General features: G+C 33.8%; 1 protein-coding gene across 4 annotated transcripts in view; it reads right to left on the minus strand.

The window, feature by feature from the left end:
* Window positions 1–16,038, minus strand: part of USP33 (ubiquitin specific peptidase 33) — a 52,945-nt gene that overhangs the window by 11,454 nt on the left and 25,453 nt on the right. For 2 of the 4 annotated variants that reach the window (XM_072834132.1, XM_072834130.1), the window contains exons 6-16: window positions 15,084–15,186; window positions 14,394–14,463; window positions 11,741–11,854; window positions 10,489–10,567; window positions 8,240–8,657; window positions 6,315–6,455; window positions 4,958–5,073; window positions 3,702–3,874; window positions 3,506–3,600; window positions 2,637–2,670; window positions 21–66 (exon numbers count right to left, since the gene is read on the minus strand). In XM_072834132.1, the coding sequence (XP_072690233.1) occupies window positions 21–66; window positions 2,637–2,670; window positions 3,506–3,600; window positions 3,702–3,874; window positions 4,958–5,073; window positions 6,315–6,455; window positions 8,240–8,657; window positions 10,489–10,567; window positions 11,741–11,854; window positions 14,394–14,463; window positions 15,084–15,186 (1,389 nt within the window). The remainder of the gene's footprint in view (window positions 1–20; window positions 67–2,636; window positions 2,671–3,505; window positions 3,601–3,701; window positions 3,875–4,957; window positions 5,074–6,314; window positions 6,456–8,239; window positions 8,658–10,488; window positions 10,568–11,740; window positions 11,855–14,393; window positions 14,464–15,083; window positions 15,187–16,038) is intronic. The other 2 variants (XM_072834129.1, XM_072834131.1) reach the window with 1 other exon arrangement.

Below are 16,038 nucleotides of genomic sequence, written 5' to 3' on the forward strand. Positions count from 1 at the left end.
ATTAATAATAAAGTCCATACCTCAGGAAATTTTTGTACTTTACAAAACTTTACTCCATTCCTTAACCTGAGGAGAAAGAGAAAAAACAAATTTAAGTAAACCCGTTTCCCATATGAATCCACAAAGGTTTTAGTTTAGTTTAGTTTTTTCTTTTTTAAGTAGGCTCCATGCCCAGTGTGGAGCCCCACGCAGGACTTGAACTCATGACCCTGACCTCAAGATCCAGATGCTCAACCGACTTGAGACACCCAGGCACCCCTGGTATTTTTAAGTATGTAGCAGAATCTTCTAGAAAACACAAGGACAAAAAATGCTCACTGCTAAATGATATGCTACCATTTAAAAATATATACTAATGAAACAGTGGAACCCCTTACTTTAAAAAAGATATATTTAAACTAAGATATCAGTAATAAAAATTTAGGGAGTTGTTAATTATTTGATAAAAATTATTTTTTTTTTTAATCTTTTTTTTAAACAAATATGCTGGGACACCTGGGTGGCTCAGCGGTTGGGCATCAGCCTTTGGCTCAGGGCGTGATCCCAGGATCCGGGATTGGATCTCACATCAGGATCCTTGCATGGAGGCTGCTTCTCCCTCTGCCTGTGTCTCTGCCTCTTTCTGTGTCTCTCATGAATAAATAAATAAAATCTTAAAAAAAAATGCTGTTATGGTCTGACTGTGTCTTTATAACATTCAGATATCAAGTAAAACTGGGTAAAATAAAATCTCAATTTTATAAATTGTTTGGTCAGGTCAGTGTATTATTATTATATTTTTTAAAGATTTTATTTATGTATGAAAGACACAGAGAGAGAGACACAGGCAGAGACACAGGCAGAGGGAGAAGCAGGCTCCATGTAGGGAGCCCAATGTGGGACTCGATCCTGGATCTCAAGGATCAGGCCCTGGGCTAAAGGCAGTGTTAAACCACTGAGCCACGTGGGCCGTCCTGGTCAGTGTATTATAACATTTATTCTTTTCTTTTTCTTTTTTTTTAGATTTTGTTGTTGTTGTTGTTTTTATGTAATCTCTATACCCAGCATGGGGCTGAATTCACAACCTCAAGGTCAAGAGTTGCATGCTCCACCAACTGAGCCAGCGGAGTGCCCCTGTAACTTTTATTCTTTTTAAAAAATATATAACCTTTATTCTTTAAATTTTAGTATTATTTTTAATTGAGGTATAATTAACATGTAACACTGTATTACTTTCAAGTGTACAATAGGATTCAGTATTTGTATACATTGTAAAATGATCACTACAATAATTTTAGTTATCACCACCATACATAGCCACAAATTTTTTTTCTTATAATGAATGAAAACTTTTAAGATCTACCCTCTTAAAAATTTTCAAATATGAAATACAGTATTATTAACTATAGTCACTATGGTGCACATTACATCTCCATGACTTAGATTGTAACTGAAATCTGTACCCTTTTTTTTTTTTTTTTTAGAAACTGTTTATTTTCCATCAACCTTAGAAATCTGTACCTTTTGACCCTCTTCACCCCTTCCGCCCTCTCCTCACTCCCACTCTGGCAAAATAACCCTTATTCTTGTATGTGGAAACACGTAACTTGAGTTCAAGAATGGCTATTTTTAATGATCAGTATTAATGTACAGTTGACAGATATATACTGTGGATTTGGGGCAGATGCAAGGTTCTTTTCCATCTTCACTATTATCTTTTTCCTAGTTAATATTGCTTTTCAAGGAAAGTTCCCCCTCCAGGCCAACTCCCTCTTCAGCTATTAGCTACAGCTCTCAGGACAAATAAATACTTCTCAATTTATTAGAGGTGTTTTTTTCTTGTACAAAATAACTTTTCATCCTCATGGACCAAACAATATACCATTCCTCTTTGTTATGAGAACCAATAGTTACAGATCAACCTTTCCTGGAGTTATTGCTAACCAGACAGATGTTTGTTATTATGAAGGTTCTAGTTATTAGGACACCATTATTTTTCTACTAGAGAGATTCAGAAAAATTTCCCAGTTCACACAAACATATCTGCCTTCAATTCTCCAGCTATTTTTCTTTTCTAACTTACCACCAAGAGGCCTTAAAAGCTTGAATTTATTATAAGACATTTAAAAGGCATCTAGCAGATGCAAAGAAATAATACTATCCTCTTCTTAACCTATTCTCCCATCATACAACAGGTAACATCAAAGTTGCTATAACCTTTCTGAATTTTATACAGAGTTGAAACTATGTACCTTTATGGTCACTTTGACTTCCTGGTCTAGTCTGTTAACACGGTAATTCAGAAGAGAACACTACCTTATATGATGGCAAAACTTATATAATGAAAATATATGTTATACACCCTAGTATATCTTTTATACCATATTTAGAAAATGTTTATGTAGAATTACAGTTATTTTATATCTCAAAATACATATATAAACTTTCACTTCTTAGATAAGCCTGTTAAATTTGTCAAACTTTTACCTAAAATTTGTTTTATACGACGACCTATTTTTACTAGGGACAAAGTTTACTAGCCTTCATTTTTTTAAATAAGGTGCAAAATTAGCTTCACATACCCAATTCAAACAACCGAGAAAAATACCATTTATGATACAAAATGTATGATTCAAAACATGGTCAATGACACTTACTTTTTGCATTTTTCACAACTGTACATATTGTCACCTGGAAATAGAACAGACCCAGTCATTCCTCTCAAGTAAAAGTAAGTTATTTTCTTTTGGTTCTGCAATTCTTGGGGTTTGCCACATGCTGATTTTGCAGCACAGTAATACAAGGCTCACATTTTTAGTTTCTGCTCAAGAGTCAGCTCGTGATGTTTACCTTGCCTAAAATATCCTCACCTCTTTCTCTTTTCAGTCTTGAAGGCCTATCTCAAATTCCATCCTTTTTTTTTTTTTTAAGATTTTATTTATTTATTCATGATAGAGAGAGAGAGAGAGGCAGAGATACAGGCAGAGAGAGATGCAGGCTCCATGCCGGGAACCCGACGCGGACCTCGATCCCGGGTCTCCAGGATCGCGCCCTGGGCCAAAGGCAGGTGCCAAACCGCTGAGCCACCCAGGGATCCCCTCAAATTCCATCCTTTGCATTTATTCACTCAACAAACTTTACTGACTGTTATATATCCTAGCAAGATGATGAACACACAAAAACACTGGCATATCTTAAATATTATAGAGGAATGCAGAGTACTCCACATATACAATTCTTTTATAAGGGTCGAATTTTCCCTTCTTTGAATCCCAGAGCAGTTTTAAGGCACCTCACTTACCATATTGTCTTATACTCCAGAAATCTGTATAAACTATTTCAGGATATGATTTATGTTCCTTACGTTACCATGGGAGATACTGGTAACTATGCTGTTACGGGCAGGTACTGTGTAAGCCACCTTAAACCTTGGCTTTTATAAATACGTCTTCTATTTAGTCCCACTAGTATTTTAGATCACTCACAAGAATTTAGCCATAGATGAAAACTGTTTCATATTTCTTACCTTTTAGTTCATCTCTGGCGAAGAAGGCAGCAAGACAATCTTGCAAGGTTACTATTGGACCCCAAAACCAGCTAGGAACACATGAGACAACAAACCTGAAACATTATTGACAGAAAAAAAAAAAGCAAGTGTTCTGCCAGTAGAGCAGAAACAGCAGTTTTAACAATTGATTAATACAAAGAAAATGCATACGTACCTCTTCACATATTCCATGAAAAAAGCTATCCACCCTTGGGGAGCATATGCTTCGCCACATGATCCTGCTTTGACTATAGAAGTTGGGTGACTGGATGAATGCAGCTTAGCAAGGTCTTCCTTGCCAGGAATCGGCAAGGACAGATCTTGAAAGGTCTCGAGGGTTACAGATACCTAAAATTGTTTCATATTTAAAGTGGAATGAAAATACTTCAACACAAACATTTATGAGAACAAATCTTAGACTGTGCAAAGCAATTCATAGGCAAAAAATGAAAAACTCATTAACATAGTAATGGCAATAGCAAAAGTACTTGCTCTGTACCAGGTGCTGTTCTAAATTTAATCTTTGCAGAAGCCTTATGAGGTGACTACCAACATCCCCATCAGTCAAGGACACTGTGGCATAGAGATATATATCCAGACACTATAGACTCAGTATCAGACTCTTAAGCACTACTACTGCATTTATTTTTGGAAATGATCTCTCATGATAGTTTTTAAAATTTTTTCAAAAAAGATGTAAAACCTATCATGTAATTTTTAAATAGCTGAAAACATTTTAGGATGATCCCATTTAAATATTTGGTACCCAAAGAGCGTACATGAAAGTGATCCTATTGAAAGCCCTGTGATTCGACTTAAGAACCTAATACAATAATTGAAAACTTGTTTTTGAGGGTTTTTTTGAGAGAAGTCATTGTATATTCCTTAATTCTGAGATTTAGAGATATGATAAAAGAACTCATGTTTTAATTTATGCTCATGTGTATGAATCTGACATTACCTTCATTATCTGAGCACTAATCTTAACATAAGAAAATATTTATAAGCCATACCACCAAATGTAGAAGATACATTCACAGCCTTATGGCTGTGAATAGCAACAGTTTCCCAGCATATTAATTTTGCCAGCCTTGAGAGAATATGCATGTGTTATCACTTACTGTTGCTGAGCAACACATCACCTTTATATCTGACCAGAGATGAAGAACTGAGTTATTTCTTGCTGTAGATGCATGCCTGTCTAATGACAGGCCAAGATCCATCCTTTCAAAATGATATTGCCTATTGCCTCCAAAAAAACAAATTTTACTCCTAGAATTAATTTATACTAATGTAAACACAAGAAATACATGTATAACCATCAGCAGCAAGGAGAAAATATTAAACTTTTCATTCCATTCGTCAGGTTTTTTTGTTTTAAAAGATTATTTGACAGAAATTCCCTATGTATTATAACTCCCTCATACTCACCCTGTCACAAGTCAGACACTGCACTGAACTAATAATTGTTCCATCAAAAATGTCTGAAATAACACTTCGGTATTTCTTATGCTGTTTTTTTCTCTTTGGAGATGATGCAGATTGAGCTAGGATTGAAAAACAAGTGTAAAACATTTTTTTCAAATATCAAGGTAGTTCCTTTAGCATTTTTCTCTGGAATCCTTAACAATATAATTTACTATGCTAATGAAAATTTGTCCAAGTACCATTCCAGAGAATTACTTTAAAAAAAAAAAATCCCTAAGAGAAACCAAGATGAAATAGGTGTGTTCAGTCTTGTTAGCTTGACTTAAATCTGATTAATTTTGCTTTTACTTGTTTTTGGATCCAAGTAAGGTTTTATTTGAAGAATGGATTCTATAATTAAGTTTTGAGAGTTTTTTATATATTCTAGATATAAATCCTTTGTCAGATATGCGATTTACAAGTATTTTCTCCCAATCTTGTCTTTTCAATCTCTTAATAGTATCTTTTGCCAAAGAAATTAATTTTCTCTTTTAAGAATATTGCTTTTACTGTCTTTAAAAAACTTTCTAACACAAGGTCAGCAACACATTTCCTCCTTCCTATGTTTTTTTCCTAAGAGTTTTAGAGTTTTACATTTTATAATACTGGAATTCTCATTCACAGCCAAGTGGGAATGCGAAATTATGTAGCTATTCTGGAAAACAATTCCATAACTTTAAACATAAACCAATGTAAAACCCAATAACCCCATTTTTAGGTGTTTACTCTAGACAAACTTATATTCACACAGAAACCTGTACAAAAATGTTTATGGCAGCATTATTCATAATTGCCAAAAACTAGAAACAATTCAAATGTTCTTCAGAGTGAATGAATAAACAGTAGTCATATAATAAAATACTACTACGTAATAATAAGGAACTATTCAGATGTGCAACATGACTATACCTTAAATGCATCACACTAAGTGAAAAAGGCCTGTTTCCAAAAGACTATATAATTTCATTTATATGACATTCTAGAAAAGGCAAAACAATAGTAATAGAGAACAGATCAAAAGGGTTAATTAAGGTTTAGGGAGAGGTTACAAAAGGGTAATATAAGGGAATTCTTGGGATGTTAAAAACTGTTCTATATTCTGTTTGTGGTGGTGGTAACAATAGTCTATGCATGTATTAAAATTCAGAACTCTACACCAAAAGAGTGAATTCTACTGTATGTAAATTTGTGCAACACACACAAAAATTTCAAATCATGGTTGTATAAAATGATGTTGTCAATTTTAAAGTACTAAATAATATTTCATAATTAACACTTTAAATTATCAAAGCAAAGGAACCTGAGTAACTGAAACTTCTACCTTTTTTGTGTGTGGATGCCAATCCTGGCCACAAATTGCCTGATTTAGGAGGGCTTGCTGATAATCGTGGATTAACACCTTCATTTGATGGTAAGATCTGTGATGTAGACAGGTCATTCAAATGGACATCAGTAATATATTCTGTAATATTTAAAATTCGTATTATTATCTTAAATATTAAAATGATCCCATTTATCAAATAATATTAATTTAAAGGTTTTTTTCATTTGAGATTTCGAACACAATTCACATTAATAACTGTCAAGTGAAATATCTGATAGACAAAGTCCTTGCTAAGCAAAATAACAGTGATTTTTCCACCTAGGAATCTGAATAATGCTGTAACACATTACTGCCCTAGGCAATTCAGGAAGTGAGCCATGGAAAACATAAAACCAAAGAGGATTGTTTTTGTTCTATTTTAGTATTTTTTAATATTTATAATAGTTTTTTAAAAAACTTTAAAACCATGTAGGAGAAAATAAAAGGTTATTCTCTCAAACTAACATTATAATCAAAATCTAAGAAGTAATTTAGGCATAAAGTAATCACAAATTATTTTATTCTTACTGTGATAAAAGGAAATACAGTTCTTTATCAGGAAAGGACCTTTTTAAGAAGGTAATTATGAATCAGGAAAATAAAAGCTTCATGACAGCTATCTTGAGAGTTTGCTGTTAGAGTCCTAGGATATAAGAGATTCCAGAGCAAGGGACTGTGATTTTAAGTTTTTTATGCCATAGATGGTCTTGGTCACACTTTTAAATCAGGTCTTTGTAACATGTAAAAGCTTAGATCCCTGATCTAGGTCATCACTTAGTCACTATGTATAAAAACAAGCCTGCTTTGGAAAAATAAAGAACTATGTCCCTTAATCAGGCTTTTGACAAGCAAGGCCTGAACAGCAGTCTACAGCAGCTGAGGCTGATGCTTTCAATACTGACATTTCATATACTTATTGACTAACCAAGTTCTAAACACATCTAAACTTCTAAACATAAGGCTACCATAATTAAGGAATCTAACATGTTTTCCTGATTAGAACTCATTTATGCACTGTACACAGGTGAACCACTAGTATTCCCATACTCAAGGAAATATCTTTTCCTCAAGGATTTTTGGTTTATTAAATACCTAAATAAATTGTTTAGTTGTTTCATTCTTTAGAAATTACAGAAGATAAATTTTTTTGTTACTTGTCTGCCACTTACTTTAAGATCAGATAATTTAAACTTCTGGCATTTTTTTTTTATGTGCTTTAGAAAACTAGATATCATATTAAGCCAGATAAATTAAGTCTTGAAGAAATGAAAGTAAAATGCAAAGCAATCTAACTCAATTATCTTTAATCTGGCCACTTGCTCTTTTCAAAACACTGACTAGTATTATGGTATAATCTATCAACACAGTTCATTATAGTTAAATTCCTACATCAAAACATATGCCAAATATTTCTTAGCTGGTATCATTCCAATGACAGCAATCTAAATCGAAAAGTATGTAAGATTACAAAATTGCAATTTGAGTTATTTTCCTTTTTCCCCAGGATCTCAAGAGACATCTGCATAAAATGACATTAATACTCACATGCAAATATTGCTAACTCTACTAGCTTGAAGCCCAAAAGTGACAACTATTTAATTCCTTCTTTCTTCAAAAGCGATTTATATGTGACATACTGCACACAAAATATTAAGCTAAAGTTATTCATTAGTCTATTTTGTTTTTATTATGCTAATTACAGATTGTGAACATTAACATGTAAATTAGAAATGTGTTCTATTTTACTCATATGCCATGCTAATTTTCCCCCAAAAAAATCAGAAAATGTGAAATTACAAATATAATCTTAAAGACAATTATGCTAACTTGCACACATTGTCTACGGATGAAACGCTACCATTTTCAAGGTATTAAATTGTCACCTGAAGCTCTGCTGTGTATCTGTACTTTGACAGTTTCCTGGTTGTTCAAGTCGACTGCTTCAGACAAAGAGTCTCTATCTTTATCTAATTCTCCTTCAGAATTTACTTTATTAATTTTATTGCACATCTTCTCTTTTTGCCAATCTTTTGACATTTCGGAATTGTTCTCATCATCCTGAATCAACATTGTTGTTTCGTTATTATCTTCAGAAAAGGTTCTAGAGCCATTTTCATTTTCTGCTTTATCACTGCTGCTACAAGATTCACAGGATTGAAAATCTACATCTGACTGGCTCTTGTCTTCTTCCATGGTTTCCTCAGTTGTTATAGTTTGAGGATCTTCCTCAACTTCCATGACCTGTTCTTTTAATTCTTCATGAAGCAGATCCATTAAACATCGAAGGAATTCTTGAGCATCCTAATACATAAGCAACATAGGTATTACCATTTCATTAAAAATATATGCTTGTAGAAACTTAAGAAAAAATATACAAAATGTGCTTATCAACTGATTTCTAAATGTGTAGCATTAAAACACCAGGCATTGGGGATCCCTGGGTGGCGCAGCGGTTTGGCGCCTGCCTTTGGCCCAGGGCGCGATCCTGGAGACCCGGGATCGAATCCCACATCGGGCTCCCGGTGCATGGAGCCTGCTTCTCCCTCTGCCTCTCTCTCTCTCTCTGTGACTATCATAAATAAATTAAAAAAAAAAATTAAAAAAAAAAAAAAAAAAAAAAAACACCAGGCATTGAAGGGATGGGAAGCAGTGAGTTCTAAAAAATTATGTAAATAAAACAGAAATAATTTAAAAACTGAAGATGATCTAGAGGTCAGCTTTTGGTATTGCTATTTTTAGAAAATGGAGAAAGCATAAAGAAAACATGGATTTGCCTCATAGGACAATCAGAATTCAGAGACGTCCTAAATTCAAATAATTTATAATTCTGGCTTAAAATAAAGTTTCATCCAATCTTGTACTATATCTAAAAGAAAAATTCTTGATCAACTTTGCTTCTTAAAAATACAAATTTGTGGGTACAGGGATAGGCAAATTGGGTGAGGAGGAGTGGAAGGTATAGGCTTCCATTTATGTAATGGATAAATCATAGGGATAAAATGTACAGCACAGGGAATATAGTCAATGGCATCATAACAGTGCTGTAGGGTGATAAATGGTAGCTGTATTGGTGATGGATGAGCATATTACGACAAGTAAAACTGTCGAATCACTATGCTGTACACCTAAAACAAATGCAACATTGTGTGTTAACTATACTTCAATTTAAAAAAAAGAAAAATACAAATTTGTAGACCCAACTTGCATCTACTAAATCAATGTCTGGTGATCCAGGAATGAGCACCAGAAAAAAAAAAAAAAAAAAAAAAGTGCACCAGAACAGGTATTGTTTTGAAAAGGAAAAATATGTGAGAGCCAGGTGTTAACATTAAAGGAAAATATATAAAGTTACAATAATTGAAGCTGCCATTGGTACTACTCCAAAAAAAAACACAAGTCAATGAAATGAATTAGAAAGCCCAGAAATAGGGAAGCCCCGGTGGCTCAGCGGTTTAGCGCCACCTTCAGCCCAGGGTGTGATCCTGGAGACCCGGAATCCAGTCCCACGTCAGGCTCCCCGCATGGAGCCTGCTTCTCCCTCTGCCTGTGTCTCTGCCTCTCTCTGATGAATAAATAAATAAAATCTTAAAAAAAAAAAAAGAAAGAAAGCCCAGAAATAGACACCATAAAATATTAATGTAAGCATAAAAACTAATAAAGAAGAAATTTTAAAAATCATATAAGAAAATTCTTAAATTTATAGTTTGGTACAATTAGCTAGCTGTTTGTGAAAAATGAAATTTAGATTGTAAAACAAAACAAATGACAGATGTAGAGAATTAAATATTTTGAAAATAAAACAGGTGAAAATTTATCTTTAGATGTGTAACTTTTTTGAAGCTAAAAGCACTAGAAGAGAAATATTTATTCACCACAAAACTTAATAATTTCAAGAAAAATATAAAATTACATGGTGGAAAAATATAAACTAAAAATATGATAATAGGTCATTATTCTTGGTAAATACACAAGAAGTGATATCCTAAAACAATGGAGAAATAAACTATAAATGAAAAAATGCAAATGATTACACAAAAACAACAATGCATAATAGCAATTTGCAAACTATAATAATATAATATAATAATAGATAATGTTATGAATGAGAAAGAATAAAAGAATGAAGACTTACCTGCTGAGAATAGCCCCTAAATGTTGGATTTACTGTTTTAATTCCTTGAAACAGAGTAGTAGGCACAACAGATCCTGGCCTGAGTAAAAAAATTTTTAATAAGAAATTTGTGATTTTTACTTTTTATTTTAGAAATCAGCAATCAAGAATTCAAGCTGTCAAATTAAAAGTATTTAAAAAAAATCATTAAAAATTGCCCAGTATTATGTTTTATAGGCTCATCAGAACAGCTTACTAATGATACTCAAGATATATTTAATTGCTCTCCACCCTAATGCTCTATTTTTTTTTCAAAAATATTTATAATTACTTAAAACAAAATTTTAATTATGTAAAATTCCTAGGATAATTAAGATAAATGTACCTAGTACATTATTATACATTAAATAAGATTTTTCCGAATTATATTTTTTTGAGTATAGTTGATGTAAGATTTTAGAACCAGGCATCACGTAACGATGAAAACAAAAAATGAAAAGCCAACCAAATAATGAGATTTAACCACTTTTAGAATTCCATACTGACACTTCTGAAGTTTGGTAAATTTTCAGGAATACCTTAATGAAAGTCAACCAAATAATGAGATTTAACCACTTTTAGAATTCCATACTGACACTTCTGAAGTTTGGTAAATTTTCAGGAATACCTTAATGATTCAGCAAAAGAAGCTTAAAGCACACAGTTAAGGGGTAGTTCTAGCTATGCAGAAAGGAACTTAGAAACAGTCGAGGCTGTAGAAGCACTGCATAACACCCAATGGGGATAAATGACAATGGAAAATCCTGGCTCTTCAACATTAGAGAGATAAATGACATCTACTTCATATCTCAAAAGAACTCATTAAAATCATCCTCTATTTTTTACAAAAAAATAAACTCAAAATGGATTAAAGACCTAAATGTGAGACCTGAATCCATGAAACACCTAAAACAAAACAGCCAATAATCTCTTAGACATTGCCCTTAGCAATGTATTTAGGGATATGACTCCTCAGGCAAAGGAAACCAAAGCAGAAATAAACTACTGAATACCCAAAAATAAAAAGCTTGCACACAGCAAGGGAAACCATCAGCAAAACAAAAAAGCAACCTAGTAAATGTGAGAAGATATTGCAAATGATATCTCAAATAAGGGGTTAATATACAAAATATATAAAGAATTTCTACAACTCAACTATATATGTGTACCTGCATCCTTTTAGTATTTGATATTTAAAAACATAATAAAGAGAATCAATACATTAAGCACACACCTGCTTTTATGCCATAGTTCTGTCATCAGTTTGAGATAACTTTTACAAATGGCTGGTTTCTTATCTGTTCGAGCTAGTCCTCCACAATCAAGAAAAAACTGTGTCAAAGGTGGGCTAATTTTAAAAAAGAAAGAAAAATGTTAAAATGGACTCAAAGCTCAATACTGACTTGCAGGCAGTCAACAAACCGGCAGCACACAGAGCCCCATATCTATTAGTATTCTGCTTCCTTTTATAGCTTCAACTCACTTCTTCATATATCTTGTTCAACCCATTCAAATCAAATCTGACCCCACCGTCTCCGACTCCTCCATGCTGCCAGGTCCAGGCAACACCTCTCACTTCCTCCTTAGCAGCAGTTATTACAGGTAACCCACTCCTCATTCTTGAGCAACCCTTCTCTTGAACGATGAACTTTTCTACTTTTCTTCATCTCTGGCAACTGTTTTCCATCTTTATTGTTCTTTCTGCTCTTACCAGACACATAAATATTAAGGTTCCTCAGCACTTGATCCTATGACTTTTCCTATCTTCTCTATATACTCTTTTCCTGAGATGATCTTAAATTTTCATGCTCATGTCAGTCAAATTTATGAAAGTCAAATGTCTCATCTAAACTCCAGATTTGTATCAAATACCCAAACTGATGGCTGTCATGAGCATCTCAAATTTAACATGATAAAAATTTAACTTTCGAATGAATCTATTCTTCCTCCAAGCTTCTACATCTCTGTAAGTGATACTACTATCCATCTGGTGGCTCAAGTTAGCAATTTAAAAGGCAATACTGTCTTTTATGAGCATGTTTACCTGGAAGGAACCTCAGTGAATCTATTCAAACTGTTACAGGAAATGGACTGGACAAAGGACCAAGCCCTGACCTGCAACAAACTAGCTATCCTAAAAAGATACTCCACGTGAGTGGAGATGAAGAGAACGGGTAGCTATACTTATATTACACTAAGCAGACTTTAACTCAAAAAACTGTAACAAGATATAAAGAAGAGCATTATACAATGATAAAGGGATCAATTCATCAAGAGGATAACATTTTTAAATATTTATGCACCCAACACAGGGGCAGCTAAATATATATAGCAAGTATTAACAGATCTGAAGGGAGAAATAAACACCAATACAGGAACAGTAGGGGACTTCAATACCGATCTTCAATCATGGATAGATCTTCCAGACAGAAAATCAAGAAACACTGGACTTAAACTACATGTTAGACCAAATGGACTTAACAGATGTCTACAGAGCATTCCATGCTGCCCCTACCTACTTTATAAAACTATGATTAGGAAAAAAGAAAATCTGGCGCACTTGGGTGGCTTAGTAGGTTAAGCTTGATTTCCACTCAGGTCACCATTTCAAGGCCCTGAGATTGAGCCCTGTGTCCAGGTTCTGCTGGGGCATGGAGCTGCTTGAGATTCTCTCTCTCCCCCTCAGCCACTCCCCCACCTTAACCCCACTCCCACTTGGGTGCTCTCTCGTTTTTTTTTTTTTTTTATGATAGTCATACAGAGAGAGAGAGAGAGGCAGAGACACAGGCAGAGGGAGAAGCAGGCTCCATGCACCGGGAGCCCGACGTGGGATTTGATCCTGGGTCTCCAGGATCGCGCCCTGGGCCAAAGGCAGGCACCAAACCGCTGCGCCACCCAGGGATCCCTCTCTCGTTCTTTCTGAAAAAAAGAGGGGCACCTCGGTTGGCTCAGTTAAGTGTCTGCTTTCAGCTCAGGTCATGATCTCCAGGTCCTAGGACTGAGTCCCACATCAGGCTTCCTGCTCAGCAGGGAGTCTGCTTCACTCTCTCCCTCTTTCTCCCCTCTGCCCCTCCCTATCACTCGTTCTCTCTCTCAAATAAATGAAATCTTAAAAAAAAAAAAAAAGTAAAAAAGAAAATCTGAATACTTTATTACAGACTCTTCCACCTACAGAAAAGCATATTTTCATAGCATCTCTAAACAAAAAGTGATTCAAGAAACTAGTACAAGTTCATTTTTTAGATATAAAAACAAATAACTTGCTCAAAGACATACAACTACCTAGGGTCTAAGCCAGAACCAGTGGTCTCAGGAAACTACAGGCATGAACAGAGTAACCCCACTCGGACAACAATAGATTATGTCCCAATCCAGATTCCTGCCTACTCTACTTTGAGGATTACTTAATAAGAAAGAAAAAATAACTTTTTCAGGACATTTACACAACTTTAGTTAATCCACATAATTTTCTAAATGGGATCATTTCAGAAAGTAAGAGGGAAGGAGAGGAATGCATTAAGTAGGGTGAAGGAGTAAGTACAGCCAAGGATTTATGGGATCCTGTTGGCTAGGGAAATCAAAGAGAATTGCTAACTCTTTTTCATATTTATATTAATGTATATTTCTTTCTTTTCTCCTCTGACTCATCTTTTTTTTTTTTTTTTTTTTTTAAGCACACTATAGCCACATGGTTTCCTCCCATTCAAGTACTAACCAGGCCCAAACTGCTTTAGCTTCTGAGATCAGATGAGGTCAGGCACATTCAGGATGGTACGGCCAACTACTAGCAGCATGGTCATCTGCTAAGAGTGACTTCCTTTTTTTTTTTCCTCAAAAAGTGACTTTACAAAGCTATACAAAACAAAATTAATTTCTCTAATACTTACCAGTTAGAAAGAGCCTGCAAAGCTGCATTCATATAACAAGTATTTCCAATATTTTTCAAACCTGTAAGGCCTATTAAGAAAAATCATAAATTATGTCATCATTCAATAATCCAATGACCTAATTTTATAAACATTTACTGAATATATGGTACTTATTATGGTTCCCAAACTATGTTAAGAAAATACAAAATAGTGCCTGGCTGGCTTAATCAGTAGAATGTGCAACTCTTGATCTTGGGGTTGTGAGTTTGATCCCCAAAATGGATGTAGAGATTACTCAAAAATTTTTTTAAAAACATTATGGAAATACAAAATAACAACTCAGAGGTCAGGCTTATACTGCACTGTTAATTTTCAGGTAATTATTTAAATATACATTTAAAACATTAAAATTCCCTTGTATCAATTACAAAACACAAAATTTCTACTATATTATATACAGATAGTTTATACAAAGAATTGCGGTGTCAGAAAAGTGATGTCAGAAAAACCAAGCATCAAAGCTGTCCATCTGCTTTCCTTGCAAATACAATTTTATTAGGCCAAATTTTAGATTTTTCTTTTTTTGGTCATCAACATCTATAGGGTCCCTTTAAAATTTTCTCGAGTTTAAAATTTTCACATTATACAGTTTCCTAAAGAAATGGGCAGTGCCATACAAAGAAGCCTTACACAGGAGAATTATTTTACCTCTTGCCTTAAGTTCATCTTCTTCTTCTACTTCTATGTCCAAATCATCAAATACAGCAACCAGAGGAGTTTTTAATGTTGTATTACTAGGTATTTTAAAATCCTTGATAACAGAAAAGACAGCAGACTTGAAAAAAAATCCTTTACATTAAAAAAAGTTTTTTTATGTATCTCCTATATATCTACAGTCTAAAAATTAAGAGATGTTATTTTAAAACTATTAAGAACAAACTCTGATATCACAAATCTGAATAAAATTTAATTATATCTTGAAAATAATAAGGATCTATACTAGGTAAGACCATGTCACTCTATATTAAAATACATACTTGAATAACAAAGCCACTTGTGACTTTTCTGAATTTAAACACAATTAACTCAATTCAGTGAATTCTAATCCAATTCAGTGAGATCACATTACAGCTAAAAAAATCTCAGTGCACATATTTTACACTGTCTTTTCAGATTTTTCTAACTTTTCACAGGAAAAAAAATACTAAACACATCGACTTATCTGTAGACTTCTACAATCCTCCTGATACTTATTACCATACTTACTTTGCATCCTTTTGTGCATATGATAGAGCTGACTTGTTTGAAATAGTAATAAATTATTCCAAAATTAATTTCTAAGTATTGGCTTAACTCAAAGTTTACAACTGGTAATCTGTTGGTCAAATGCTAGACCATACTTAAAAAAAAAAAAAAGACAAAACCTAACAAAAGAAAAACTTTGATGTAATATTTTTAAAATTGGGAGAGCTCATGTAAAACTCAGATTATGCAAGTTCTCTTGTAACAGAAGATAGAACTACAGTGAACTCATTTAGCAACAATCAGTTAAAGGAGGAAACTACATAGCAGCATGCACTTAGCACGTGCTCTGGTTCTCCAACTTATTACAGCCTTATTCCACCTCTACAATGCATGCACATGCAGTTTTATACCAACGCAC

This window comes from Canis lupus, chromosome 8, assembly GCF_048164855.1.
Source record: "Canis lupus baileyi chromosome 8, mCanLup2.hap1, whole genome shotgun sequence".
NCBI classification, from domain to species: Eukaryota; Metazoa; Chordata; class Mammalia; order Carnivora; family Canidae; genus Canis; species Canis lupus.